Raw genomic sequence first — 27,431 nt, forward strand, 5'->3', positions numbered from 1 at the left:
CATCCACACGCCAAGTATTTAAAAATACCACCCACTCAATTGTCAGACATCTTCAGGGCCCGAGAGAAACTACCACGGCAGTTTTGTGAAACCAGCCACCGCTGGCTTCACTTTGACCTTCCTCTGTGTACACCCTTCTTTCAGCTCCTCTGCCACAGACATACAATTATTAAGTATTATTATTGCTTGGTAATAACTATAATTACTACAAGGACTGCCAGAGATGAAAAAGGAGAAATCGAATTATCAGATGGACTGGTGTCAGAACTGGACAGTCTGTTTGTATCTCGAAAGGCCTGAATCCCTTCTCCTTCGTTCCCAGCCTTCACACGGGGCGCACAGGCTGAGGGCGGAGACCCCAAAGCGGGAGATGGGACCACGGCAGGGCACGGGACTGGTCCAGCGTTCGGGAACCGAGATTCCAAAACCTCCCGCGCTCCTAGAGAGGACACGGAAGCGCGGCGCAGTCCCGGAAGACGAGGTGCTGACACACTTCCGGCCTTTGTGACTCATTGTGTCTGTGTCGAGGCGTCAAGAGGGCCTAGATCCGTGCGCGGCGCCCTTCGGCCGGCCTGAGCCCCAGAGTCAGCTCCCCTTGCTCGCCCAGCGCCCCTAGGCCGCTCCCGGGGCTCACGGTGAGAGGTGGGGCCGGCCTCTGGGGGGGGGCGGGCGGGGCCGCAGGGGTGTGTGCGTGGGGGTGGGCTCTGCAACTGAGGCCCCGGGGTCCCCTCCGGGCGGCCGGGGCGCAGCGTGAAGCGAGTCCGTGCCAGCGTCCCCGCCCCAGGCCAGGCCGCCCCCTCCCCACCGCGGGCCCAGGCGGGGAGGGGTCGACGGTCCTTGGCCGGGGGTCCTGGGAGGCCGTCTGCGGGCCCCTTCCGGGCCCCTCTCCTGCAGTGTCGTCATCGTCGCTTGACGTTTCTGAGAACCGGGTCGCGAGCGAACCGACCCCTGTCTGAATGTTCTGCTCTGCTTTCGTCGCCATTTGCTTTGATTCCAGTGAGAGATTTTTTTTTTCGGGGTCCTTGCAGGACCTCGAGGTGAAAAATGCGGAAGGCTGAGAGAAATGGACACGTTTCAAGGTGCCGCATACGTGTTTCCAGATCACCTGCTTCTCCGCACCCCACCCCCACCCCCGAGCGGTGATTAAAGAGCTTTTGAAACCTAGTCAGAGTGGGTAAAGAAATGATTCGGGTCTGGTAGAGGTTATATGTACATCCCACTCTCTTTCAGCTTTATGGACTATTTCGAAGGCTTTTGAAAACGAGCTGTCCGGTAGATGAGGTGGATTTTCCACTTCTGGGTAGTAGTTATTCTGCCTGACTTGGAAGGGGTGAAGAGTGAAAGGAATTTGTGGAAATTGCGCGGGGCCGTTAGGAGACTGATTAACTGAGTGACCTTGGATAAGATAAGACACTTCCGCCAACTCAGTTTTGTCATCAATCAAATTAACTAGGTTTTCTCCAAAGGCCCTTCCAACTTTGAGATAATTTGGTCAATGTAATTGAAAAATTCAGCTACAGTTCAGCCTGACACTGACCCCCTGCCCTCCGTTTCTTGCAGTGCCTCCAGTACTCAATAAGATACTTTCATCATAGAGAGCAGCTGTTACATGGCCTGGGACCAAAGAAAGCATTTATTGTACAGACTATTGCTAGGCGGATTGGAGGTGGTCAGTAAATAGTTGTCGAATTGAATTGTGGAGGATTCATTGTAACCAGCTAACAAAGCCCTGTTACTGTATTTGCCAGCCACGTGTGGAGAAATAGCTTTATTACTTAGGGAACCATAATGATCATTTGCCCCAGAATGTTTCTCCAAGTTTGTATTGTCTCTGAATTACCATGCACGATGCTTGTTCATTATTTCAGGCAGTCTTCACCAATCTTAAAATACAAACAGGGAAGCTAGCTACTTAATATCATAGTCTTTTGCTGATTCCCTACTTGATCTAAGCATTTAAATTTTTCCTAACTTTATATTGTATCTAAATACAGATGAGTGTTATGTTAAATGTTGCCTTTTCATTCTGAGTATCAGTATTCTTTGGGTAGCTAGTTGTCTTTTAAAGGTAGCTTTTTCATGTTTTAAAACGTCTTAGAGCTCTGTTCAGAAATGGGTGGGAGGCAGTTTAAACTTTGAAGACTATGCCCTGGAAAAGATACTGGCCTGTTTAGAAAATAGCCTTTGAAATAAACTGAGCTTGTAACTCCAAGCCTTTTTTGTAAGAAAATCTTTCGTATTTACCTTCGGGGAGAACCAGGTACTGGGGGTAATCTTATCTAAATCGGATAGTGTGTCAGAATGGTTTTCAGCTCATAGGGACCCCAGAGGTAGTTTTCTGCTCCTCTGTTCCCTCCCCCACCCCGCCCCAATTTGACAGATAAGGATACTGGATGTCAGAGAGGTTAAATAACTCACCCAGGGAGGGACTCACTCTTATTCATGGGAGACTAGAATTCAGGTGTTCCACCCTGTGCTACTTTCACTATTACAGGATTTCTCCTGTTGCTTAATCTTTTCAGCAGGCTGAAGATTGGAAAGTATAGTTACATCTCTTAAGTTTATTGAAAAAATTTAAAACACTTCTCTAGTGCCTACTAAATGCCAGAGACTGTTTGAAGTGCTTCATATATGTTAACTCCTGTAATCCTCACAGCAGCTCTGTGAGACAAATACTGTTTTTTAACCCAGAGAAGAAACATCTGTACTTAGAGTAACTAAACCTAAAATCAGCTGGTAAGTGGTGATGCAGCTTAGTGAAACTCTTCCACGCCTGTAATTTGAGGGCAACTTTGAATGCTATGTGAATGCGCCAAAAATAGTAACATTCAGTCAAGTATTTTTTAAAAACTAGTGCTTGCAAAGAGGTCATACTAAGTGTAGGTCTAAGAGGTACAAAGACGCATACTCTTAACAATAGTCTAGTCGAAGAAGACGGCATGAAAAATTAGATTACCAAGAAAGAACTTGAATAGCAAATGCTTGGTGGAGACCATCAGGGCATAGAGTTTAGAGAGAGGAGAAAAGATTGTGTGCGCAGATCCTCTGAAACCTAAAATAAAACCCAGCCCTTCCGCCGCTGTTGTGACTTTTCTCCTGCCCAAAGTAGGAGCAGAGAAATGTTGGGGGGGGAGGGTACCTGTCAAAATTGGGGGGAGAGGGACTGTGGCCGTGCCCTCATCTCTGTCCCTTTAGGTCTCACTTCCTCCTCAGAATCCCTTCCTGTTGAGTCCCACTGACCCAAGGAGCATCCTACTCTTCAAAACTGGCTAAGATGTGGGCACAAATTAAGATTCCTTTCCTTTAGTCTCCTTAAATGCCTAAGATGGAACAGAATTTTCATAAATGAGATTTCTGACACCAGACTAGATGCCACACTAGCTCTGCTCAGTTGTCTCTTTTGAAGGTCCCACCTGGTTAGAGTTTAGATGATTCCCACTTGCGTCTCCTGCTGTGTCTCCTTAGTCACGCAGCTCTCCAGTGAAAACTGGATGGCAGGTGAGGCCCATTCCTGAGTGGTCATCCTTCATAGGCCTTCCTCTTCAAAAGAATCCGTGTGTCCACAGAAGCCCTTCCTTACCCCACACGTTGGGACAGAATGAGTTTGGTATGATGGTTGGAGCTTGAGCTGAGGGGTCCCACAGACCTAATCTCAAATCCTCGCTCTGCCATTCAGTTGCTCTGTGACCTTGGGTATGTTATTTAACATCTGTAAGCCTTAGTTTTGTCGTTATACAGTGAGGCAACAATGGTGCCTACCTCCTGAGGGTGTTGTGTGAAATGCCTGGTGCATGGAAAGCACTCGGTTAACGTTGGTTCTTCCTGTAATGCCTACTAGAGAGAGGCCTCTTGAACAGATGAGGGGCACGTTGCATTTTAGCTTAGCTCGAAGGATAAGTAGGATTTGAAAAGTCAGAGAAGACTGGGAGTGAAATCCCAGGCATTATCGTGGGAGAAAAGGATGGTGTTCAAAATACAAGACATATTTAGGAAGTACTGAGTAGACTCATTTTGCTGGATGGAAAAGGTTCATGGCAGGGGAGGGAGAGAAATTCATGGGAAATGAAGCTTGATGGGGAAACTGGGACCAGGTGCTGGGGAGTATTGACTACAAGGCTCTAGAGTTTTATGAAGAAGATCTGAGAGCAAGGTGGGAGGTGAACTGTGGGGAGATGACGGCAGGGCACCAAAGAGAGGAAGCTGGCCTCCATGGAGCTAGACAGAAAAGTAAGTATGAACAAAGAAATACTTCTCCCTGGTGCCTGGAGACTGAATGCATGTAAGGAGAGAGGAGTCAAGGAAGGTGAGATTCTGCGCCTGAGTGATGAGATAGATGTTCCTGGGCTGTCTGATCACTAATTGCCACTAAAGGCAATAAGACGGCAGGGGGCGCTGTAATGGCTTGAGTTGTTCTTTTTTCTTTTCCTTTTCCTTTTTTTTTTTTTTTTTTAATATTTATTTATTTATTTGTCTGAGCTGGGTCTTAGTTGCGGCATGTGGGATCTAGTTCCCTGACCAGGAATTGAACCCGGGCCCCCTGCATTGGCAGCGTGGAGTCTTAACCACTAGACCACCACGGAAGCCGCTGAGTTGTTCTTATTTTTTCTGTGCTGTTCAACAGTCTCCCCAGTTCCCTAGAAGATAAATAAACAAAAGTCCTTGTTCTTGAGGGGTTTAGCTGGGAGGTGGAGATAGGAACTGCAGCTCAAATAATGATAATACAAGGAGAGTAGAAGTGCCTAAGATAGGAACAGAGAAAGTACCAAGGGTGTTCAAAGGAGGAAGATATCTTATTTAATTCAGAATGTCAGGAGACAGTGTACATCTTGAAGGGTGAGTGAAAATTTGGCCAGTAGAGGTGGATAAAGGTGGGAGATTGGTCCCAGCAAAGGGGTGAAGATGCAAAGTCACACCCTATGCTTGGGGAACATTAATGGGCCCAGTAGGCTAAAACATAGGGGATCACTTAGTAGTGATGGGGGTGGAAAGTAATGGGGGTGGAAAGGTCGAGTGGGGTGTGTTGTTTGAACACTAATCGGTAGATGTCAGGGATTCATTGACAGTAACTGAGGGGAAGGAGGGAATGCCTAGAAGCATACTTTGGCAATACTAAGTTGACCTTGGTATGTTGTTCGTATTAGAAAGGGGAGAAATGGACGCTAGAGAAAATGTATGGAGCTAAGGCCCTAGTCTCGGCAGGAGATGTGGAGCCTGGATTAGGGTGGTGGAAGACAGTTCTGGGAGGCATAGCTGGAAAAGATAGTCTTGCTTTTCACTTTTCAGAATGAAATAAAGAGACTAAGCCTTACAGGAATTATTCAGCCTCCAGCTGGGAGAAAGCTAGCCAAAGGAGTGATCTCTTGGACTCCCTACTCGCTGCCTCTTCCTCTCTGGGTCCCAGCTCCAGGGGGGCTGTTTCCTGGAAGCTGCCTTGTAGCTGTCAGTCACTCCTCAGGGCTTCTCCAGCACTCAGGTTGTAACCTCCTTAGAACTGTTGGCACATCTGCTTTGTACTGTAATTATTTGTGTAAAAATAGGAATGGTGCTTCTCATCTTTTTATTCCCATCAGTCTAGCAGGACACTTTGCATACTGTAGATTGCAGAAATGGTTAGGAAATTGAATACTCGTAACTGTAAGGACTTTCCAGGTAAAGCTGGTCTGAAGTTAAAAAACAAAATATATTTCCTGCAGCAAGGTGGGTGGAGTGCAAAACAGGTCTGAAGGAGTGGATGGGAAGGGCTAGAAGATGGTTTGCAACAGGACTTTTACCAGTTTAAAATCATTGGAGAAATGACTTAATTCCCACAATGTTTTTACATTTATGTAGTAAGCGTTTTTGAATGTAATATTCTTTATTGTTATTATAGACTGCTATTTTAATAAGGATTTCTGGTTTTCATTAAGGACCAAAGAAAGAGGAAAAAAAACTAATCCTGTGATAAATCTCAGATTAAAATCATATTCTTTGCGATTAGAACAGTCATCTCCAAACTTTTCTGGTCACACGTCCCTGTCAGTAAAAACTATTTAGAAAAATTATATACATGTACCAGTGTTTTGTATAATTAAAAAAATACATTAAGTTGTGCTATTCTAGAAAAAAATTTGTGCTTTCAACGTACATGATCCGTTTTCCATCAAAATTACTAATAATTTTTCAGTGAGAGCCATGTAATTAAAAATACTTTGCTAGTTTAAAACTCTTGGCTTATCTCTTTGTTATAGAACAATTGGATGCTCTGTCTCTAAAAGTTGAATTTGATGCTTAATTTTGATGGCCGTAGAGGTGGGGAAAAAAAGATGCTTCACAAAGATTTGTCAGTTCAGATGGAAGCGACACATTGTTGCCTCTGCTCATCAACTCATGATTGAGCCTATCCACCAACCATGTTAAATTTTTGTTCTTGAAATTCAGCTACTTTCTCACTTATCGGTTGACTTCTTAAGTTTGATTTAGTTCCACATTTGTTTTTACCTTCTGACCTGGCTGAGTTAAAAATTGCTGTGCAGGGCTTCCCTGGTGGTGCAGTGGTTGAGAGTCCGCCTGTCGATGCAGTGGACACGGGTTCGTTCCCCGGTCCGGGAAGATCCCACATGCCACGGAGCGGCTGGGCCCGTGAGCCATGGCCGCTGAGCCTGCGCGTCCGGAGCCTGTGCTCCGCAACGGGAGAGGCCACAACAGTGAGAGGCCCGCGTACCGCAAAAAAAAAAAAAAAAAATTGCTGTGCAGTTTTCTTGTTTGTGTGTATTTGCATCGTTAGTGTTTCCCTAATTGTAGTTTCTCTGAAAGAATCTTTAAAGCTGCTTGTCTGTCTTTTTTTTTTGAGATGTAATTGATATGTAACATTATATTGGTTTCAGGTGTACAACATAACGATTCAATATTTGTGTATATTCCAAAGTGATCACCACAGTAAGTCTGGTTAACATCTGTCACCATAGTTACATTTTCTTTTTTTCATTTTTCTTTTTATTTTATTATTTATTTTTGGCTGTGTTGGGTCTTCATTGCTGCACACAGGCTTCCTCTAGTTACAGCGAGCGGGGGCTACTCTTCGGTGTGGTGCACAGACTTCTCATTGCGGTGGCTTCTCTTGTTGTGGAGCACGGGCTCTAGGAGCACAGGCTGCGGTAGTTGTGGCACACAGGCTGCGGTAGTTGTGGCACACAGGCTCAGTATTTGTGGCTCACGGGCTCTAGAGCGCAGGCTCAGTATTTGTGGCGCACGGGCTTAGTTGCTCCAAGGCACGTGGGATCTTCCCAGACCAGGGCTTGAACCTGTGTCCCCTGCATTGGCAGGCGGATTCTTAACCACTTTGCCCCCAGGAAAGTCCCCTACATTTTATTTTCTTTTGATGAGAATTTTTAAGAACTACTCTCAGCAGCTTTCAAATATGCAGTACAGTATTATTATTAACTGTAGTCACCATGCTGTACATTACATCCCCAGGACTTATTTTATAACTCGAAGTTTGTGTCATTTGACCCATTTTGCTCACACCCCCCCCACACACACTTGTCTCATGTGTGACATGTGGCAGTTCAGCATTTAGACCAAGTGAGTTTGGTAATGTCCATTTGTACATTAAATATGGTTTATTTTTTCTCACTTTTAAAATATAAATAGACATTTTGATATTTTCTTTCTCTGTCCAAAGTGGATTATCTCGTACTGACCAAGGCACCTGTAAAAATAATAGAAATAGCTAGATGGTGGGTTAGTAAGTCCTGGCCTTCACGTTTGGCTTGAGTGTTGACTGCTAGGTAGGTAGCCTCCTGCTCCTGAGCAGATCACTTGAGTCGTCCGAGCCGCAGTCATGTCATCTGTGAGATGGTGCTCCAAGCGTGTTGTGGGAGGGGGTAAGATGGCTAGCGTGCTGCTGAAGCGGGTGCCTGGCACCCCACTAACATTCCGCTCTCACTGGGCTTAGCATGTAAACACATGATGTCATAGCCTGCCCTCCTCCTGGAGGGACGGTGCTCAGGCAAACACCCTGAGGGGGGAATTTGCCAGTTGGAAGTTTGTTTGCAAACCTTAATATCTAGAGTGACAGGGAAAACAGTGTGGCTCTGGAGGCTTTTTTTTCCCCCTTTGCTATTCAGAGGCATTTTTTAAAATTAATTAATTAATTTATTTTTTGGCTGTGTCGGATCTTTATTGCTGTGCGCAGGCTTTCTCTAGTTGCGGCGAGCGGGGGCTACTCTTTGTTGCTGTGCGCGGGCTTCTCATCACGGTGGCTTCTCTTGTTGTGGATCACAGGCTCTTAGGTACGCGGGCTTCAGCAGTTGTTGCACACGGGCTCAGTAGTTGTAGCTCACGGGCTCAGTAGTTATGGCGCACGGGCTTATTTGCTCCACGGCACGTGGGATCTTCCCAGACCAGGGCTCGAACCCATGTCCCCTGTGTTGGCAGGCGGATTCTTAACCACTGCACCATCAGGGAAGCCCCCAGAGGCATTTTTAATGCCTTGAGGTGTAGCCTTGTATGAAATATTAACAGCACAGGTCACTTTTCATAAAGGTACCAATAACTTTTTTTTTTTTTTTTTTTTTTACTCCTCCAGGAATAGTACAGAAATAGATATCAGAAAACATTTCCCAGGACAGAAAGGAGAGCACAGACCCTGTTTGGATCAAGTCAGGTCCCTGAGCCTGAATGATGACTGCTGAGTCAAGGGAAGCCACCGGTCTGTCCCCCCACGCTGCCCAGGAGAAGGACGGCATCGTGATAGTGAAGGTCGAAGAGGAGGATGAGGAAGAGCACATGTGGGGGCAGGACGCCAGTCTGCAGGAGTCTCCTCCTCCCGACCCGGAGATCTTCCGCCAGCGGTTCAGGCACTTCTGTTACCAGAACACTTTTGGGCCTCGAGAGGCCCTGAGTCGACTGAAGGAACTTTGTCACCAGTGGCTGCGACCAGAGATAAACACCAAGGAGCAGATCCTGGAGCTGCTGGTGCTGGAGCAGTTCCTTTCCATTCTGCCCAAGGAGCTCCAAGTCTGGCTGCAGGAATACCGTCCCGATAGTGGAGAGGAGGCTGTGACCCTTCTGGAAGATCTGGAGCTGGATTTATCAGGACAGCAGGTAAGAAGAGGGGAAACCTGTCATGTGTGAGCAGCACGTGGACTTTGAGACTGAAGCAGAGAGAAAGTTACTGACTTAAAGTTCGTATTAATAGTCCTTGTGGTGCTTTGATCCTCTTCTGCTTGGATATTAAAAAGTATATTTTAATATACTGGTATATTTAGTGTCTTTTTTTCACTTGTTTAAATTCCTGTTTAAAAAGTGATTTACCCACAAGCCCACCCTGTTTGTCCTCAGGTCCCAGGTCAAGTTCATGGACCTGAGATGCTCGCAAGGGGGACGGTGCCTCTGGATCCAGTACAGGAGTCCTCGAGCTTTGACCTTCCTCATGAGGCCACCCAGTCCCATTTCAAGCATTCATCTCGGAAACCCCGCCTCTTACAACCACGGGGTAAGAAGCAAGGTTTCACATGGGGGGAAAGAAGCAAACTATTCAGGATGGGAGTGCCCTCTCTGTGTTGCTAAATGCCTGTAATAGAGAAACATGTTTATTTCTATTGTCATTATTACTAAACATCAGAGGAAATACAACTTACAGGCCAATTTCAGGCGTTAAATAATGTTACCAAGGAGGTAAGTGAGATGTGCATAATGAACTTGGGTGGACATTATATTATTTGTTGAATTGTTAGTATTCTGGATGTCTAGCAGGTTTTTTTTTTTTTACAGGAAAGTCCTAGGAAGAGATGAAATATAGCCAACACCCTAGTATGTCATAAATTATCTTTAAAAGGATCATTTATCAATTCATTTTATTTAAAATGTATAAAATACTGTGTAACATCACTCTATTTCTAGGTTACTTTCAAAAATTCCAAAGAATGGGAAAAGGATGGAAAAAATATTTTGTTTTTGGTTGAGGAAAATGAGGCAAAAAAAATCACTTCAGGGTCATATAAATAAAAATCAGTTGAATTTTTTTTCCTTTGAGGGAAATATTAACAATATTTTTAACCAGCTTTAAAATCAAAATTGATACCTAGAATATCAGTAAAAGAAAAAAAAATAACATGCTAAAAGTATGGTTGTTCAGCAAGAGTTGACAAAGGCACAGTCCTTAACCAGTGTGTTTATTTATGATGACATTCAGGATAGGAATATTAGAGCTTAAGGAAGTATTGTCTTCCGTGCATTCTGCAGGATAGCCAGCACTCGTAAGCTGGAGAAAGCCTTGTGAGCCAACCAGTGCGCTGTGATGTTTATCCACCACTGTCCACCCAGTCCCGTTAGGTCCTCGTAGGGTTTGTGAGCTCTCTCCACACTCCACCAGGTGAAGTCAGGAAACGGAGGAGGATCTTCGTGGTTTTAAGTGCCAGATTAGGGCTGATTCAGGTTACCAGAGTAACAGCTTTCCAGACCCTGGAACATACAGTTGTTACGTCGTAAATAGTTCTTGAAGGAATTGAGGCATATGCACTTATTCTCAGTTTCTCTTTGTGCTGCTCATCTTCCAGAGCGTTTCCTAACTCTCAGCGGGTTAAAGTGCTAGGTACTTGATCTTTTTCTACATTTTGCTTTAGCTTATATTATTGCTGTATATTCTGAAATAGTTACAAGATTTACTAATTCCGTTTCAAATTAGTTTTTCTAGTATCTTTGCAGCACAGTAACATCATCTGTTCACCAGTAACATTTTCAAATCTAACATTACTTGGCACGGGAGGATTTTGATTTTGCCGCTTAAAATTTTTCCAGTTTTTCTTGCACGTTGCAGTTAATGTGACCCTATATTGTAGACGTCTTTTATTAGATGAGTGTCAACCCAGACCCTTATACATTTGTAAATGTCTCATTGACATTCGAACCATGTGTATGTTTTATCCAAAAACTGTGGCTAAGTGAGGGAGAAAAGTAGAGGGACAAAAAATGGCTGAAACTTACCCAGAAGTAAGAAGAGCCCCTTCCTTCTCTGTGTTTCAAGATATTACTACTAAAGATTTTTAAAACTGTTGCATTTTCCACAACTGAATGGGATTCTGAAGTCCTGGTATACTGTTTGTTGGACTGGAGAAAATTAAATTATGAGCCAGACTTGAATGTGGGCTGAGTGTTACCTACTTTTGTGGCTGAGAGTAGGAACCCGGGTTATAGTTCTGGCTCTGCCCTCTTAACAGGATGATGTTACGCAAGTTGTTTACCCTATCGGGGCCTCGGTTTCCCCTTCTTTAAAATGAAGGAGTTGGACCAGGTGATTTTAAGGGCCCTTTTATGACTCCTTGTTACTCCTGCTTAAGAACAGAGATCTTGGGAAGACACAGATCATGCCTTTTCTTTCTTCCATTCTCTGTAGTTCTCAGTTCTGAAGTTAAACACTGAACATTGGGCATGCTGGTACAGGAAAGAGGGTGCTCCTGGGCCCTTCTTTGAAGGGAGGCCCAGAGCAGAGCTGGCTTCACTCACAGCTCCTTTCTCCTCCCTCAGCTCTCCCTGCCACCCACGTTCCTGCCCCTCATCATGAGGGGGGTCCCAGAGACCAGGCGATGGCATCTGCACTGTTCTCGGCAGATTCCCAGGTGAGCTGTGGGCCCCTCTGCCCTCCTGAGTCCCTTGCATCTGCCTCTTCCTGGAGCTCTTTCAGCGGTCTTCACCAGGACACTGGCTCTTGACGTCCCTGCCCACAGAGTAGCTCCACTCCCACCTGTCCACTAGAGCCTGGCGTGGTCACCTTTTCTTTCCCAGCATCCTGTAGGTTTGCAGTCACCTCCGTCCCTGACTCCAGGTTCGGGCAGTGGGACTGTCCCTGGACTTTGGGAGAACTGAGTGTGGGGATCTCGTGTTATTTCAGGCAATGGTGAAGATCGAGGACATGGCCGTGTCCCTCATCCTGGAGGAATGGGGATGTCAGAACCTGGCTCGGAGGAATCTGAATAGGGACACCAGGCAGGAGAATTATGGGAACGTGATTTCCCAGGGTAAGATGGCTGCAGGATTATTGTCTGATAAGATTGTATTGCCTCTTTTTCTGTTAGTTCTGGGATCTCTGGTGTGGTAGAGACTACTGAGCCCGTTTCTTCAGACCAGATAGAGAAGGAGAACAATTTGAGTTTCTTTAATCCCAAAAGCCTGGTACTGGGACTTCCTGATTCCAGGTGGATTTTTTACCTCTAGGTATTTTTTGCTGTTTGAAAGCAGAAATAATTTTATGTTCTGAATCCCCACCTCTTCAACTACTCTGTCACCATTGAGGATTCTGCTTCATTCCCTGTGGATACAACTAAGTGCTTTTGTCAGGGGAGTGTCTGTATTTCCTATTATAGAGGGCCAGGTGAGAATTGATCATCAATCTAATCCTAACCTGGGACCATGTTCCTGAACCTACACTGCATCCTGCCATGGGCTTTCAGTCTTGCTTCCTGTGAGCGCTGCTCCACAACAGTTCTGTATAATTCCATGAACTTGCACCTGGTCAGGATTCCCAGATTCCAAACCTAATGGTGATCTTCTGTGAAGAGCTCTGGCTCCTGAGTGTGTAGTAAGAACAAAGAAGTTCTAAGAGGCATCAACCAGATAAGACAAGGTGACACAGTTGACAGACAGTCCCATTTGTCTCTATTAGGTCTTAACCCCTGGGAGATAGTACTGCAGGAAGCTCTCAGATCAGTCCTGTCATAGGAAGGCCACTTCCTAAGACTTCTGCCTGGGGAGGGCAGTGGTAGGGTGAATGAAGGGAAGTTATGAAGAAAGGATGTTAATACAGAAACCTCAAGTTTTGTTTTGAACCATAGAGGTAACTGGGGTTTGTTGTTTCTTAGTACTTGCTCTTTGGACGAGGTGAAAATTAAGCCAAAAAACTGATCTCTGTTTGTGAGCCGGGTAGTACCCACCCCTTGCTAACTTAAAACAAAGCAAAACAAAACATTGGGAACAGCCGGGGAACTATCCAGATCATCAAGGACCTAGGCTTGGAATTCAAAAGAAGTAGACCAGTTTCCTCTTCCTCATGATCAGGTCAGTATTTATGGTGATTTCATCACTCAAGTCAGGGGTTAGATACTCAACTCCTTCAGTGATTGCGTTGAGATAGTGCACACTCACGTGGAAAGGTTTCTTAAGGCCAAGTAAATAAAGAATAGATTTGGGATAGTTTTTTTCCTAGACAAATGTAAACATATATAAAATAGTGTTTTTGTACTGAATAATTTTTAGTCTATACTTAAAAAACAGGGTGGCACACAGAATGTAGCAGTCCACAATAAGAATATATTCCAGTGTTTTAACAGGCAGATTGCTAAAATCAGAGGATCAGCTTTGCATTCGTAAGATCTTGTCTTATATTACGTCCTTTGTGGGCTGTCTCCGGAATTGTTTTCAGTCTCTTTGTTCTCAGTAGTTATCAGTCGTTTGTCAGTGCAGGTTTCAGTTACATGTACTAATGCCCCAACCAGCTTCTTCACCCTCATCCCTGTTGCTTGAGCACTGTCCGCTCTGTGCTGCTCTCCCTGGTGGAGAGAAACTAGTTTCTGTGTCTGAAGTCCTGCGTAACCTGCCAGGTTCAGCGCTCCTTGTTTTGCCTGTTAACTATCACCTTGTCAATAAAAATCTCACAGAATTGGCAGAGTATTTGCTTTTTTTAAATTAATTGCATTCCTTTCTTTCTGGTAATACCACTTATCATTTTCTAGGAAAGACCTGTCCGTTCTCTCTTTTTTTTAACTCATAAATTCTTAATTAGAACTGGAACATCATTTTTTTAAAAAATTTTTTTTTTAGCCTCACAGCATGTGGGCTCTTAGTTCCCCAACCAGGGATTGAAGCCGCCCCCCCTGCATTGGAAGCACGGGGTCTTAACCACTGGGCCACCAGGGAAGTCCCTGGACTATGATTTTTTTAATGTGTGTTTATTCTTTCAGATTAATTACTGGGTGACCAAATTATAGAACCATGAGTTGTGACCTCTTACGTTCCTTAATTCCTCACCCCTTCCTTCTTTCCTCGCCTGGTCTGTTCCCTCTGCTCACTCCCGGCCTCTCTGCATGCTCCCTCCATTGTCCTTTCCACACTTCGCCTGCCCTCTCATTTCCCAGTTCTACTCCCTGTTGTCCCTAGGTTTTTTCCCTTTTTTTCCTACTATTTTATCCCCAGTTAATATTGTGAGGTCATTTTGCAGGCAGGTAGAAGCTTCCTGGAAAACAGTGTCACTTGAGTAACCCACATATTCAAAAGAAAAAGATGCTATTTGTATTTTTTATTTATTGTGTCAGGTTGTGAAAACAGGAATGAGAATGAGGAGTCCACCTCAAAGGCTGAAATTGCAGAAGACTCAGCATCACATGGGGAGACCACAGGAAAATTCCAGAAAGATTTTGGAGAAAAACGTGACCAGCAGGGCAGAGTAGTAGAAAGGCAGCAGAGAAACCCTGAGGAGAAAACTGGAAAAGAAAAGAGAGATCCAGGGCCAGCTACAGTCAAGGAAAAAAAAAACCCCAGCACAGGAGAGCGAGGTCCAAGGGAAAAGGGTAAAGGACTGGGGAGAAGTTTCAGTCTGAGCTCAAACTTCAACACCCCTGAAGAAGTTCCGACAGGAGCGAAGTCCCACAGATGTGATGAATGTGGTAAATGCTTCACAAGGAGTTCAAGCCTTATTCGCCATAAAATAATCCACACTGGAGAAAAGCCCTATGAATGTAGTGAGTGTGGGAAAGCCTTCAGTCTTAACTCAAACCTTGTCCTGCATCAGCGAATCCACACAGGAGAGAAGCCTCATGAATGTAACGAGTGTGGCAAAGCCTTCAGTCACAGTTCAAATCTCATTCTGCATCAGCGGATCCACTCTGGGGAGAAACCCTACGAATGTAATGAGTGTGGGAAGGCCTTCAGCCAGAGCTCAGACCTCACTAAGCATCAGAGAATCCACACGGGGGAAAAGCCCTATGAATGTAGTGAATGTGGAAAAGCTTTCAACCGAAACTCATACCTTATTTTGCATCGGAGAATTCACACCCGAGAAAAGCCCTATAAGTGCACGAAGTGCGGCAAGGCCTTCACCCGGAGCTCGACCCTCACTCTGCATCACAGAATCCACACCAGAGAGCGAGCCTCTGAGTACAGCCCTGCCTCCCTCGATGCTTTCGGAGCATTCCTGAAAAGCTGTGTGTAAAGCGAGAATTTGTCAATAAGCCATTTCCCCTTTTCGTTTCTAAAATTATTTCAGAGATGTGTGCCCATGGAGGGGGGAAAAAAGCCTCAGCAGGTTAAAAAAAAAAATCACACTAGTGGATCCTTACAGGTACATCAGCAGTGTTCTGCCTTTGCCTAGTCTGTGGGCATGTAATTCTTCCACAGCCCCTGCAGGAAAATGCTAGTCATAGGGATGGATAATCCACATGCTATTTCCACACAGGATAGAAGCACACACACAGGAAAATGTCAAGCTTTTCAGTAATGAGGAGACCTTTAAGGCGCTCTTGAACTCTCCGCAACCACAGTACATAATTGAAAGACTAAGATCGGCTCTGTGAAAATGACACTGAGGTTCAAAACCTGCTTGCCGCAAACACGCCCTACTTGGCCAACGTCTTGCTGAACCTTATTTCTCAAAAAAGAGGGACAGTTTGAACAAAAACTACATCGGCACATGCTGCTCAAAACTAGTTGTATATATACGGTAAGTTCTGTACAGTCGCTGGTAGCCTACCAAAGCTATAGAAATCTAGGACTGCGCTGTCAGTATCAAACCAAAGATTTCTATCTCTTCCTGAAAGAGAGGGCATGCGCACCAGTCTACAGTTCCAAAGGACGGCTGCAGATGTAGATGGTTCCCTCCTCATGACTGAGATAAATCTTACTGAAATGGCAACCGTGATTCAAAACACTTCTCTCCCTTCGCGAAATCCCCGAATTCCCTAAAGCACTATCGCACTCCTAACTGCGTTTCTCCACAGGTTAGCACTTGATTGCATACTGTCTTTGAATCTTTTGTTGTTCCGTGTGTGAAAGTTTTCATCACTCCCCAAAAGAGATGCTTCTCTCGTCGGGGGATATATTTATATCCCCGACAGCCCTGGACACAGTGCTGACCACATGAGAAGTGCTCATTAGGCCTGACTTCTAGCAGGATTTGTACATTCATGACAAGGCCTGTGAGTCACGAGTACCTGAAATACGGTAGCGTGGCCCAGCTTGTGAGCCCGAGGCGTGGCTAAAGCTCTAGGGTCGCATGCTATTTTTGTCCTAAATATAAACGAAGGGTGCTGGTCAGCTGCCAGCATAGACTATCTAGACACGGATCAGAGAGTAAATACCATGAAATGTCAAACGACTTTGTTGTCATCCGTCATCTTAACAATGTGAACACTTACTAAAGCAAAGATGGCAAAGATCTTAACCAGAATTTCTTCAGTCAGCTGCTGAACAACGTGATGATTTGGGCACTTTCTGAATCATTTGTAACTTTAAAGTTCAAAAGATGTGATTTCTGTTGCTTTTCAGAAAAAGGAACATTGGAGGGAGCACTTTTTTTCCCACACCTTCCAGAAACTTGTAAAAGACATTTGAGATCGTTAGCTGGCAATTACTAAATGTCCGTTGCTCTGAGAAGCTCACCAACGTGCTAAGATGTGGCTTGTCGTATTGTAGTCATACCGCACAATGTCTTTTGTGTTTCTCATCACTAGAGACTGAGGTGAGGTTATGAAACTTCGATCTTTCCCATCATCTATGCAGAATGATGCATTAGCTTCTGCGTGGAAGCCAGCGACAGACCATTTTCAGGTGCACACACAAGAGACCCAAGCAGCGTGGGTCACATAGGAAGTCATCAGGGCCTTGGGTAGAGATAACTGCTCGTGAGAGCGTGCAAATGATTGTAGACAGCCCTGCAGGGACTTAGAAACAGACTAAGAACACACCTGAAGACTAGCCCCATAATGGGAGACCCCTCACATAGAGTTTGAGATTTTCCGTCAAGAACTAAAACTGTCACTCGTCACTGGTTTGCTAGCCAGCAACCCAAGCCTGTGAGACAGTGTCACTTCACGGGGAACCATGGAGGTGGGGGCAGCTGTGGCCTCAGCTCCGGGCCAAACAGCACTTTTTCTCTGGCCTCTCTCTATAACTTGGAGCAACTTCCAGCCTCCCAGTAGCTCCTAAGCAGTTGCATCAGTGTTGCCTGGGGGAACTTTAAGGAAGTCAGCTGGTGACCAGAGTATTCTGTCCATCCAATTTAAGAAAAACAGGAGAGATACTCCAGAAGAGCACACCTAAATAGCTTTTTATAGTAAGGGAAGGTAGAAGAAATGCTTTTAGGAATTTTTTTCAAAGAGTGAGACATAGTGGTGGTCGCATAGAAAACTGCTGATGCTTTTGAGCAAAGACTTTTGCTGCCAGGAAGCAACTGAAAGCAGTGAGGTGCTTAACTCCAGACACCGATCGAAGCACCGACTGTTGTGAAGAGGGAAAGAACACTGGTCAAGTCCACCCACATTGGCTTTTTTATGCGGACATGATTCAGCCATCATTTCTTTTTAATGGAAGTTAACTATAACCTGTGCCCCACATTTAATTCTCATTTCCTGGAACATCGTACTGACTGTGGGATGGCCATGGGCGTTGCTCCAGATCTTCAACAGATGGACTCCTTGAAGCAGCTATTTGAAGACAAGTTTTCTGAAGAAAACCGGCTACCACTGTTTATTAAAACCATCTGCATTGCATTCATTTATCAGCTCTTCAGTGCAAAGTGTAATAGAGTCATGGCCCAAAAGGCTTACGACATCTAAATTAGTGCTCAGGATAGTCATTTGAAAGTTCTCGACTGGCTGAAGTACGTTAACAGTTTAAGTACTCTAGTTAACTGTTAGCATGCTAGTTGACCCAGTGGAAGTTTTTGAGGGGTTTTTAAAAATATACCTTAACCTTGCCAGGAAGAGAAGTAAAAGTCTTAAAGTTGTGGGGCATTTGTTTCTACTTCATCCTGGCAGGCAAGGCTAAAGCCTAAGACTACAGATGTATGAGGCATCTTGATATGAAAGGCACTTAGTATTTTATTAAAGGCATAAAAGTGAAACTTTGCTAAATATGTACAGAGAGGTTGACACGTTTGGTACCTAAGACAATTCTGTCTTACCTGGCGTCGGAGAAGTCATCCCAGGAAGGAACCTCTTGAATATGATAAATATGGCAAAGCCTTTAATCACATCTCAGCCCTTAGCATCAGAAAGCTCACACTGTAAATAAACATTATTAATATTATATGTGAGGAAAACTTTCATGTGTAGCACTCATTGCTTTGGACAGAAAATGAATTCCGTCAGTATGTTCCAATCATGTATTGAATTTCAGAAACACTGCAGAGGAAGCTCAATCTTAACTCCAGGGGATCCACAGAAGAAGAAAAAAAATGTGGGGAAATGCTAAAGAAATAGCAAAATGTACAACTTCTGACAAAAATTGTTAATGTTGGGTACTTCTATATATTTTGTATGACCATAATGTCAGTGTCTGTGTTTTGTACCTCCAGCCCCTGTTGTTATTCTGTATATTCCCTGTAAACAGTTAATGTATTTTTATTTTAATGTATTTGACAGAACACATCACTCCAAAAGAGCAAAGTTTTGGAGTAGTGAAGAAGTTGATGTGGTCATAGACAAAAAGTCAGTTCACAGAACTGAGGAAGGGGAAAACGAGAAAAAAACCTTCATAGTTTGGTGCTTATCAAGTCAAGAGCTTAGGAGATGAGTGAAATTGCTAGGAGAGACAGGCGACTAGGGCAGTAAAATGGAACAGTTCTAGAAACATCGGCAGCTTCCTGAAGTTGACCAGGAAGTTGACCGCTTAGCTGCCAGATCACCATTTCAAGCAAGGAGAATGGGTTCTCTGAGCTTGTCGGGGGAGAAAGAAGGTCTGCCCCCGTCAATCAAGAAGAGGGCATGTCCTGGGAGGGCCAGTGGGGCCACTTACCTTGACCCAATGGTGTGAAGCGTAGTCCTGTTTCCTCCACTAACTCTTAAATTTCTGTGTATAGAAAACTTGGGATAGGAAAACACCAGGATGGGCTCTTCCCTGGAAAAACAGACACACAGGCATCCAGTCCCTGGGATTGCAGGAAGGCTCGAGAAGCATTTTGCAATATTCCTGTCTCAGCTGTCTCCTGTGTACCCTCCTTGCTCCCACTCACTTCCCCTGGCCTGTGATTATTAGGAGAGGGGCTTGTGACGATTCATAGCTAGGAAAGAACTTTTTTCTAATTTTTATCCTAGAGTTGATCACCTTTTATTGCAGGGTCTCGACGTCCTCATCTAAAGCTAGCTAACCAGGTTCATCCTACCATCCTCACGGAAGAGTCATCGTGTGAATTGGAGTAACAGTATTAAAACGTAGTCACACAGTGACAGCAGTACTTACCAGCGGAGCCATGTGTTTGTGGGTCCCACTCTGCGCAGCTTCTCAAATACTGATGAGGGGGCTATGGTTCCCCAGCTGGGAAACCACGTGAAGGTCTGCAGATTGCAAAGTGAAACGTAGAATCAGAGAAAAGGAAATTAAGTGGTATAAATAGATCTTTTCCTAGAAGTTAGAGTAGATTTTTATTTCAGCTACTACTGGAGAATATAATAAAAAGTATTATTTGAAAAGTTTCCCTAACATTTAGGTTTCATTTTTAGAATGGACACACTACTGTACATTGAAAAGTAGTTACTTATTTTGCTATTCAAATTAATTTTTTATTATATCTAAAAATGAAATTATCTGTTTTACTTTTCAGAGCTTTGTAAAACAAACTTGAAGTTATAGGGAGGTAAGCCATCTCCAATTCTGCAGGTCAAACAAAAGTTTGGGAACTGTTTTGGACATCCCATAATACAGAATGTCTTAACATGAGAACTTAGTTTCATATTGTCTGGTTCTGTTTAACAGTGGATACCACAAACCTCATGTTTTTCTCTTATCCTAAAACAGTGGAAGGTAAAGAGTGGGCATTAGGTTGACTTCTGAACAATGGTCTGCTGTTATTTTAACAGGTTTTTTGTTTTTTCTTTTAATCGTTGAGATTCTCACCTCCATTTACTAAAGAATCATGACTCACTTCAAATTACATAGTAATCAGCAAAGTTAATTGGTCTTAAAATTAAATTTTCTCCCTTCAGCAAGGACTCATTAAGCAGCCAGGCTGAGTGCATTAAGATACAAAGAGTAAGTTCTGTGAGGGATTGAAAGGTGATGCTGAAACTGGGATTTCATTCCAGTTTCAGATGCGGGTTTCAAGTTCCTTTGGTCCAGGGAAGGGACCGGGCAGCTGCCCGAGTCGCTATTGTTTAGTCTCCCGACAAGGTCAGGTTTGCTAGGAAGGAGAATGCGGGGGGAGGGTTGTAGGGGCCAGACTCCCAGCTGCAGAAGAGTGGTGAGGGAGCCCTGTGGAGGGATAGAAGAGAGACTGCTGGGCGTGTGCTGGGGGCCAGTGCTCGCCTGCCTTCCTCATCCCCCTACCCCCACTTCAGCCACTTGACAGAGTAAGGTTTTAGTCCGCCGAGCGAGGACAAAGCGTATTAGATTTAGAGGTGCTTCTGCTGGTTGCAGGGGTTCTTATGTGAGAGGGCTGGGCAGGGGGAAGCAGGTTTGTGACGACACAGGAAAATCTTTTTCTAAAAATCTATGAGTTTAGGGGCAAGGGGCGGGATATGCAAGCAAAATCAGCAATTATTTTAACATGAACATAAATATTTTTATTAACTTTTAGTTAAATAGAGGTTATTACACCCAGGTCAACACGATAACCCTAAATCTATATAGAGAGCTAACTCAGGCATTGTCTTGTTTATTATCTAGACTGGGTAAAACAAACCTTTCCTGTTTTGTCAGTTCCTAGTTTCTTAGTTTAGAATAAATTAGACAAAAAGAAACTGACTTGTCTTTGTATATCCGCAGAATTAAGTTATTGCTGTTAAACCTGGCCTTTTCAGTTCCCTGGTCTTTGAAGCGTCCAGATGCTTGGTAGATGTTCAGTGAATGATTTTTAAATTGAATTTGTTCATTTAAAATCCTCATTAACATTTCTAAAATGGCTTCTTTCAGTAAATAATGGAATTTTAGAGGAAAAGTGAGGGGTTTTTTTAAAGCTAGGAAACTCCACTGAAAATAGTCATTTGATTGAGCACTAAAGTTTCAGTCATGAGAAATGGCAGCAAAATAAATTGGTAATGCATTTATAGTCAATGGTCCATTTTAGGAGGCCGATGGTGTCTGACAAATTTTAGAGTAGTGAGGTGGGGGAAGGAAATTGTGGGGATTTGTAATAAATATTCTCTTTATGTTGTTTCTCTTCAGGATCATGGTAAAACAATAAATTAATCATCTCTAGGTGGCAGTAGTTGTGATGTTTGTTTTTTGTTGCCCTTGGTTGCATAAAATGCGTGTTTTGGGTAAAGAAAAAAGTATAATTTCAAAGTTAAAAACTAGAACTGACACAATCCTCACCCAAATGACACGTTGTAGGTAATTTCACAAGCGCTTAGGTAGCTTCTTGGCAACAATGAAAAACCATGGAATAAAGTTGCTTTTTTTTTTTTTGAGGTACGTGGGCCTCTCACTGTTGTGGCCTCTCCCGTTGTGGAGCACAGGCTCTGGACGCGCAGCCTCAGCGGCCATGGCTCACCTGGACGCGCAGGCTCAGCGGCCGTGGCTCACGGGGCCAGCCGCGCCGCGGCATGTGGGATCTTCCTGGACTGGGGCACGAACCCGCGTCCCCTGCATCGGCAGGCGGACTCCCAACCACTGCGCCACCAAGGAAGCCCTAAAGTTGCTTTTTAATGATCCCCCAAAACAATTTTTTCATAGGATGGAATAATTAAAATAACCTTTGGAGACTGGGATTGACATATACACACTACTATATATAAAACAGATAACTGATAAGTACCTACCATATAGCACAGGGAACACAATGGCCTGTATGGGGAAGGAAGCTAAAAAAAAGTTGATATATGTATAACTGATTCGCTTTGCTGTACAGCAGAAACTAACAACATTGTAAATCAACTATACTCCAATAACAAAAACATACCTTTGACCACTTTATGAGACTTAAAAAATTGAACATGCTAATAGTAGGAGCAATATGTAAAGTTGATATTTTAGACCTTCAAACTATGAACTCTAACCTAATAACCTTGTTTTTGCATAACTTACTGAAACAAAATGTGATTTTTTTCACTTTGTCTCATTTAAATAATTGATTTTTTTCCACCCTATTTAGAAACCAGAGAGAAGTGCAAAGTGTTCTGTTTTCCTCTGCTCTTCAGTTTCCTTATCCTAAAGGAATACTAACCCTTGCCTCACTTGCTTTCCAGGGCTATGGTGAGATAAACAAATTTTTTAAAAAGTAAAAGTGGCACGTGTGAAAAAGCAATGTATTTTTACTTAGGTATCACAACCAAATCTTAATTCAGTAGTACTAAACCCTATACTGTCCAACAATCTTAGCCTAGTTTCCCTGAGAGCAGAACCTGAGGTCAGGGCTCGTGTGCAGTTGATTTATTTTAGGAGATGATTTCAGAGAACAGCAGGGTAGACAGAAGCTGGAAGAAGTCCAGTGCATTATTGAACTTGGTCACTGCTGTGGACGACGGGCCCTGTGAGAGATTCTGGTCCTGAGTTTATTAACGGCTGGGTGTGGAGAGGACCAGAGACTCCAGCGTCCCCAGTGTAGACAAGAGCCCCAGGAGTCGTAAGGGTCAAGGTTACCTCCCAAGAGCATCTCAGCCTTTCACTGTGTCCAGTTCAAACCCTGGTAGCTTCCTCCTCCCTCCATTCCTGTGCCTTAGTTACAGAAAGCTGCCCGGGGAAAATCTGCAGACATGGCCCCTCCATGACCCTCGCCCCTGCTAGCCTACCCTCCTCTCTGCCGTAGTCTTGGGGCCGCTGTCCGGGTGTTCCCTGCTCCCCAAGCTCCCAGGCCCACCATGGCCTCACCTCACCCTTTCTCAGCAGACCCCCCTTGTTATGCTCTCCCAGGGGCCTCAGGCCATCTCGACGCCTCGCTGTCTGGTCCTCCCTGCTCCCTGGAGCCCCTCCCCTGCTGCCTCCGAGGGATGTGGCCTTGCTCTCGAGCGCCTCCAGCCTCCTCCTCACCCCTCGGTACCTGTTCTCCATTTAAATAAGCACAAACTTGTAGCTTTAAGGAGCAAAAGCAAATTTTTCAAATCTTTGGTTTGACTTTGACCCTTCCTTTTAGCTACCAAATTCCTCTGCCACGTGAACCAGAACTGCTGTTTTCATCTCTTCACTGCTGATATCCTCCCTCTTAAAGCCCCTGTAACTCAGTTCTTTTTTTTTTAACATTCTTTTTTTTGTGTGTTTTTATTTTTTGGCCACGTTGTACAGCATGCAGGATCTTAGTTCCCCAGGGATCTGCCCCCTGCAGTGGAAGCATGGAGTCCTAACCACTGCACCACCAAGGAATTCCCTTGTAACTCGGCTCTCATCCCAGCCTCTTAGATGGCACCATTAGAGGTCACCAGTGTTCTTGACAGAGCCCTTTCTCTCGTCTTCATTCTCCCTTACTTTTCTAGAGCACTTGACATTTCCTTGAAACCTTGTGAGTTGTTTGCATTGCACTGCCCATCAACTCCTCTCTCTCTTCCTCCTTCACCAGGTCCTGAATAATAACAACCATGAGGTTTCCCTAATCCATACATCAACTTTGTAGAGACAGTTGCCCCATTATACAGATGTGGACACTGAGGCCCGTAACGTGAAGCAGCTGATCCCATGCATGAGTGGCAGAGCTGGATTTAAAGCGAGGTGTGTCTGACTCCAACAATCAGGTTCTTTCCACTACTTCATGTCCTTTCTGAGCTCAGTTATTCTCCCACCTGCATACGCCACCTCTGTGATCCCACAACTACGTTTATGGAGCAGCCTAGCATAGTGTTTACACACGCAGGCACTGGAGCCAGTGTGCCCAGGATCAAATCCTTCATCTACCACTTACGTGCTGTGTCTTAGTTTCCTCATCAGCAAAATGGACATAGCGTTATAAGCATTAAATGAGCCGTTACATGTAAGGCAGCTACAGCAGTGCCTGACCTATGTGTTCCAGATATACTAGCTATTATTTCCTCCATGGTCCTCTCACTCTTTCCTGAATATTAATTTACCCCTCACAAAGGTCTCCCTTCTTTAAGTGAAACATGCTGGCAGTGTCCTCCATCCCATGAGTCCCTAAAAGACATTACCTTGAAATCAGGTCTTTGTGAAAATTTGGGACCCGTGACAGTCCCCGATGTTATGGACAGAATTTCACATGGCCTCTGAGTCTCTCAAACTGTACTAATCCCTACTCAATTCTTTCCCCTGCCCCAATCCTTCTTCAGCTCTTGCAATTCCAAATCCTCCGGGGAATGGTATTTCCTCTGGAGTCATGGGCATTACTGCACAGGTTTAAGAGGCCTTTCTTGTCCCAAACTATGCACATCCCTTCACCAGTAGTCACCACCACTGCCTCCAAGTCTCAGGTGTCTTTGGCACGGCCTCCACTCCAGATGCTTGAACACACACGTGCTAGCACGACTCCCCCCATCTGGATCATCTGTCATCGTGCGCCCTGCGTTTGGGTCTGGACTCCACATTTTAAAAGAGAGACAGACCAACCGCAGGATGGTAAAACCCAAACCACCTCAGATGTGCAATAGAGGGTTCTGCCTGGTGAGGAGAACACGTATGAGAACTTGGCCTCTGCCCTCAAGCATCTAAAGGCCTGTCATGTACAAGAGGCCTTCAGTCTGTCCTGCATCCTCCAAGAGATCAGTCTAAATCCCTCTCAGCAAACATTATTGTCAGGCCATGTGCTGGGTGTCAGGAATAATAAAAAAGAAAGAGGCCCAGCAGTGAGCAAGGCAGGTAGGTAAAGCCAGCTCTTCCCAGCTGTTACCAGGACTTTGGACAAATTAGAAAAAGGCACCCCTTCCTCAAGACACTTGCCTGCCTTGTGCTAGTGAGTTGTGATAACCGTACAACTCCTGATAAGAGGATGACTGGTGGCCCCAGGGTTCTGCAGGGCCCAAGGTGCACACCCAGAAGGAATGGCCCTAGTGGAAGACGCTGGGAGAAGGAACCTCATTGCAGAGCCAGCCAGAGCAGGTGTCTGCATCGAATCAGGTCAGGTATGACACCCAGGGGTCCTGGGCAGGAAGGGATTTTGCAAGGGGGAGGGCTGGGCCAGATGCCCTTGGTGATCTCCTTCTACTCAGAGATTATGCGATTTTTTTCTGGGTTCTTCCACCAACAACGGGGAACAAGCCGGCAACCTGCTCTTGTAAAAGCTTTGGCGGGAAACTTTACTGTCTCTTGTTAAGAAGGCAAGTGGCCCTCTCCAGAGCAGGTAGGACAACAGCAACAAAAAAGGACCTGTGATGGGCAGAGCCACATCCTAGGACAGGGCGGTGGGGAAGGGCAGTGCACTGACATTAAAACGGAGATCAGAAATAGTATGGTAGCCAAGAGTTTTGAAGATGAAAATGTCCTTACTATTGGTACAGGTAATTACAAAGCTGGTTCACTCTCATGTGATCCAAATGCTTTAAAGTTCTCAGAGCAGGTTATTATTATGCCCATTTTCCAGATAATTAAGCTGCGTCTTCAAGTCCTCCAAGGCACATTAGCAACAGCGCTCCAGCTCTAAGATATGGGGTTGTCTAACTACATCACCTTTATTCTCTTTTCATTTTCTTTAGCTGAATGAATGTCTTTGCAGCTTCCCAACAGGCTGTACAGGTGGACTCCCTCTGGGAAGAAAAGAGGGAAGTTTTCAGAGCTGTGATGGGTAAGGGGCTTGCCTTATTCTAAAAGAAACGAAGGTTTGATCACCCTCTGCTGGCCAAGCATAGTGATGGCAGCAAAAGTAAGTGATGACGAGACTGAGCGAGGAAGATCCAGAAAGCAACCTTTTTGGAGAGAACCATGACCACCCTGCTGGAAGAGGAGGGAGGAAGCCCAGACCTGCAGTAACTAGCGTAGCTTTTCCCTTTCCAGACCTCTGCTACAAAGCGGGGTCTTTTTCTTTTTCAAACCAAATAATCTTTCAAGACAAAAGACTTCGTTGTACAGCAGAAACTAACACAACATTGTAAAGCAATTATACTCCAGTTAAAAAAAAAAAGACAAAAGAAAACCGAGTAATGCAGAGAAAGTTAAGTGGGAGAGTATGGAGGTCATTTAAATGAGGAACCGTGGACTCTCAGAGGGTCATTATACACTTCACATTCCAAGATTCAGAAGCAACTTTCAGACAAGATCATAGAACTGTTGTAGGTGGTTTTTGGGACAGTCACACATGGTAGTTTCCAAATATTTTGAAGGGCTGACAAGAACAACTACATGCATTTTGTGAGAGAAAATGATCAATCAAGACTAGGATCAATGTGGGACTTCCTTGGCGGTCCAGTGGTTAAGACTCCGCGCTTTCACTGCCGAGGGCCTGGGCTTAATCCCTGGTTGGGAACCTAAGATTCCACAAGACTTGTGGTGCAGCCAAAAAAAAAAGACTAGGATCAATGAGTTGAAATTACAAGAAAGCAGATGTTTGCTTTTTGTTTGTTTGTTTTAATTTATTTATTTTATTTATTTTTGGCTGCGTTGGGTCTTCATTGCTGCGTGTGGGCTTTCTCTAGTTGCGGCAAGCCGGGGCTACCCTTTGTTGTGGTGCGCGGGCTTCTCATTGCAGTAGCTTCTCTTGTTGCGGAGCGCGGGCTCTAGGCGCGAGGGCTTCAGTAGGTGTGGCTCGCAGGCTCAGTGGTTGTGGTGCACGGGCTTAGTTGCTCCGCGGCATGTGGGATCCCCCCGGACCAAGGCTTGAACCCGTGTCCCCTGCATTGGCAGGCGGATTCTTAACCACTGCACCACCAGGGAATTTCCCTAGATGTTTGCTTTAATCGAAAGAACTTTTAGCAAGTAGAATTCTCCAAAAGGCGGGAACTGTCCTCTAATAAACTCCCTGCCACAGAGCTTTGCATGTTAGGAGACATCACATTGTGCATCCCCAAGATGACACGTCACTTAGTCACCATTTATTGGTCTCGTCTGTATTATCATGGACCGTGTATTATTATGGACCATGTCCATAGTTATTTGTTTACATATCTGCCAAGAGCTACGTGTATTTTTCATTTTTCATTTTCTCCTTGTGCCTGAACCCAATGGCTGACACATTGTAGGTTCTTGGTTAGTGTTTGCTGAATGAATTCATTGGAAGAGTATGAGGTTCTTGTAAGTCTAAACTGTTCTGAAGAAGAAATGCAGAGCCACCAGCCACAACGGCTAACTGTTCCTTCGTCTGCTCTCTTGTGGTTTTGTCATATGGCCATGGTTATATCAATAGATGATAATGGATCATGTAAGTTAACTTATTTGACCAC

The 27,431-nt window shown here is 44.7% G+C and overlaps 1 protein-coding gene across 3 annotated transcripts in view; it reads left to right on the plus strand.

The window, feature by feature from the left end:
- Window positions 1–490: 490 nt before the first annotated feature.
- ZKSCAN1 (zinc finger with KRAB and SCAN domains 1) overlaps window positions 491–27,431 on the plus strand; it is a 38,436-nt gene continuing 11,495 nt past the window's right edge. The window contains exons 1-6 of one of the 3 annotated variants that reach the window (XM_067705636.1): window positions 491–642; window positions 8,567–9,084; window positions 9,322–9,475; window positions 11,506–11,597; window positions 11,870–11,996; window positions 14,286–21,385. In XM_067705636.1, the coding sequence (XP_067561737.1) occupies window positions 8,659–9,084; window positions 9,322–9,475; window positions 11,506–11,597; window positions 11,870–11,996; window positions 14,286–15,181 (1,695 nt within the window). In that variant the 5' untranslated portion in view covers window positions 491–642; window positions 8,567–8,658 and the 3' untranslated portion in view covers window positions 15,182–21,385. Of the gene's footprint in view, window positions 643–8,566; window positions 9,085–9,321; window positions 9,476–11,505; window positions 11,598–11,869; window positions 11,997–14,285; window positions 21,386–23,671; window positions 23,821–27,431 lie in introns of those variants that run through there. The other 2 variants (XM_067705640.1, XM_067705639.1) reach the window with 2 other exon arrangements.

Source organism: Pseudorca crassidens, chromosome 15, assembly GCF_039906515.1.
Source record: "Pseudorca crassidens isolate mPseCra1 chromosome 15, mPseCra1.hap1, whole genome shotgun sequence".
Taxonomy (NCBI): Eukaryota; Metazoa; Chordata; class Mammalia; order Artiodactyla; family Delphinidae; genus Pseudorca; species Pseudorca crassidens.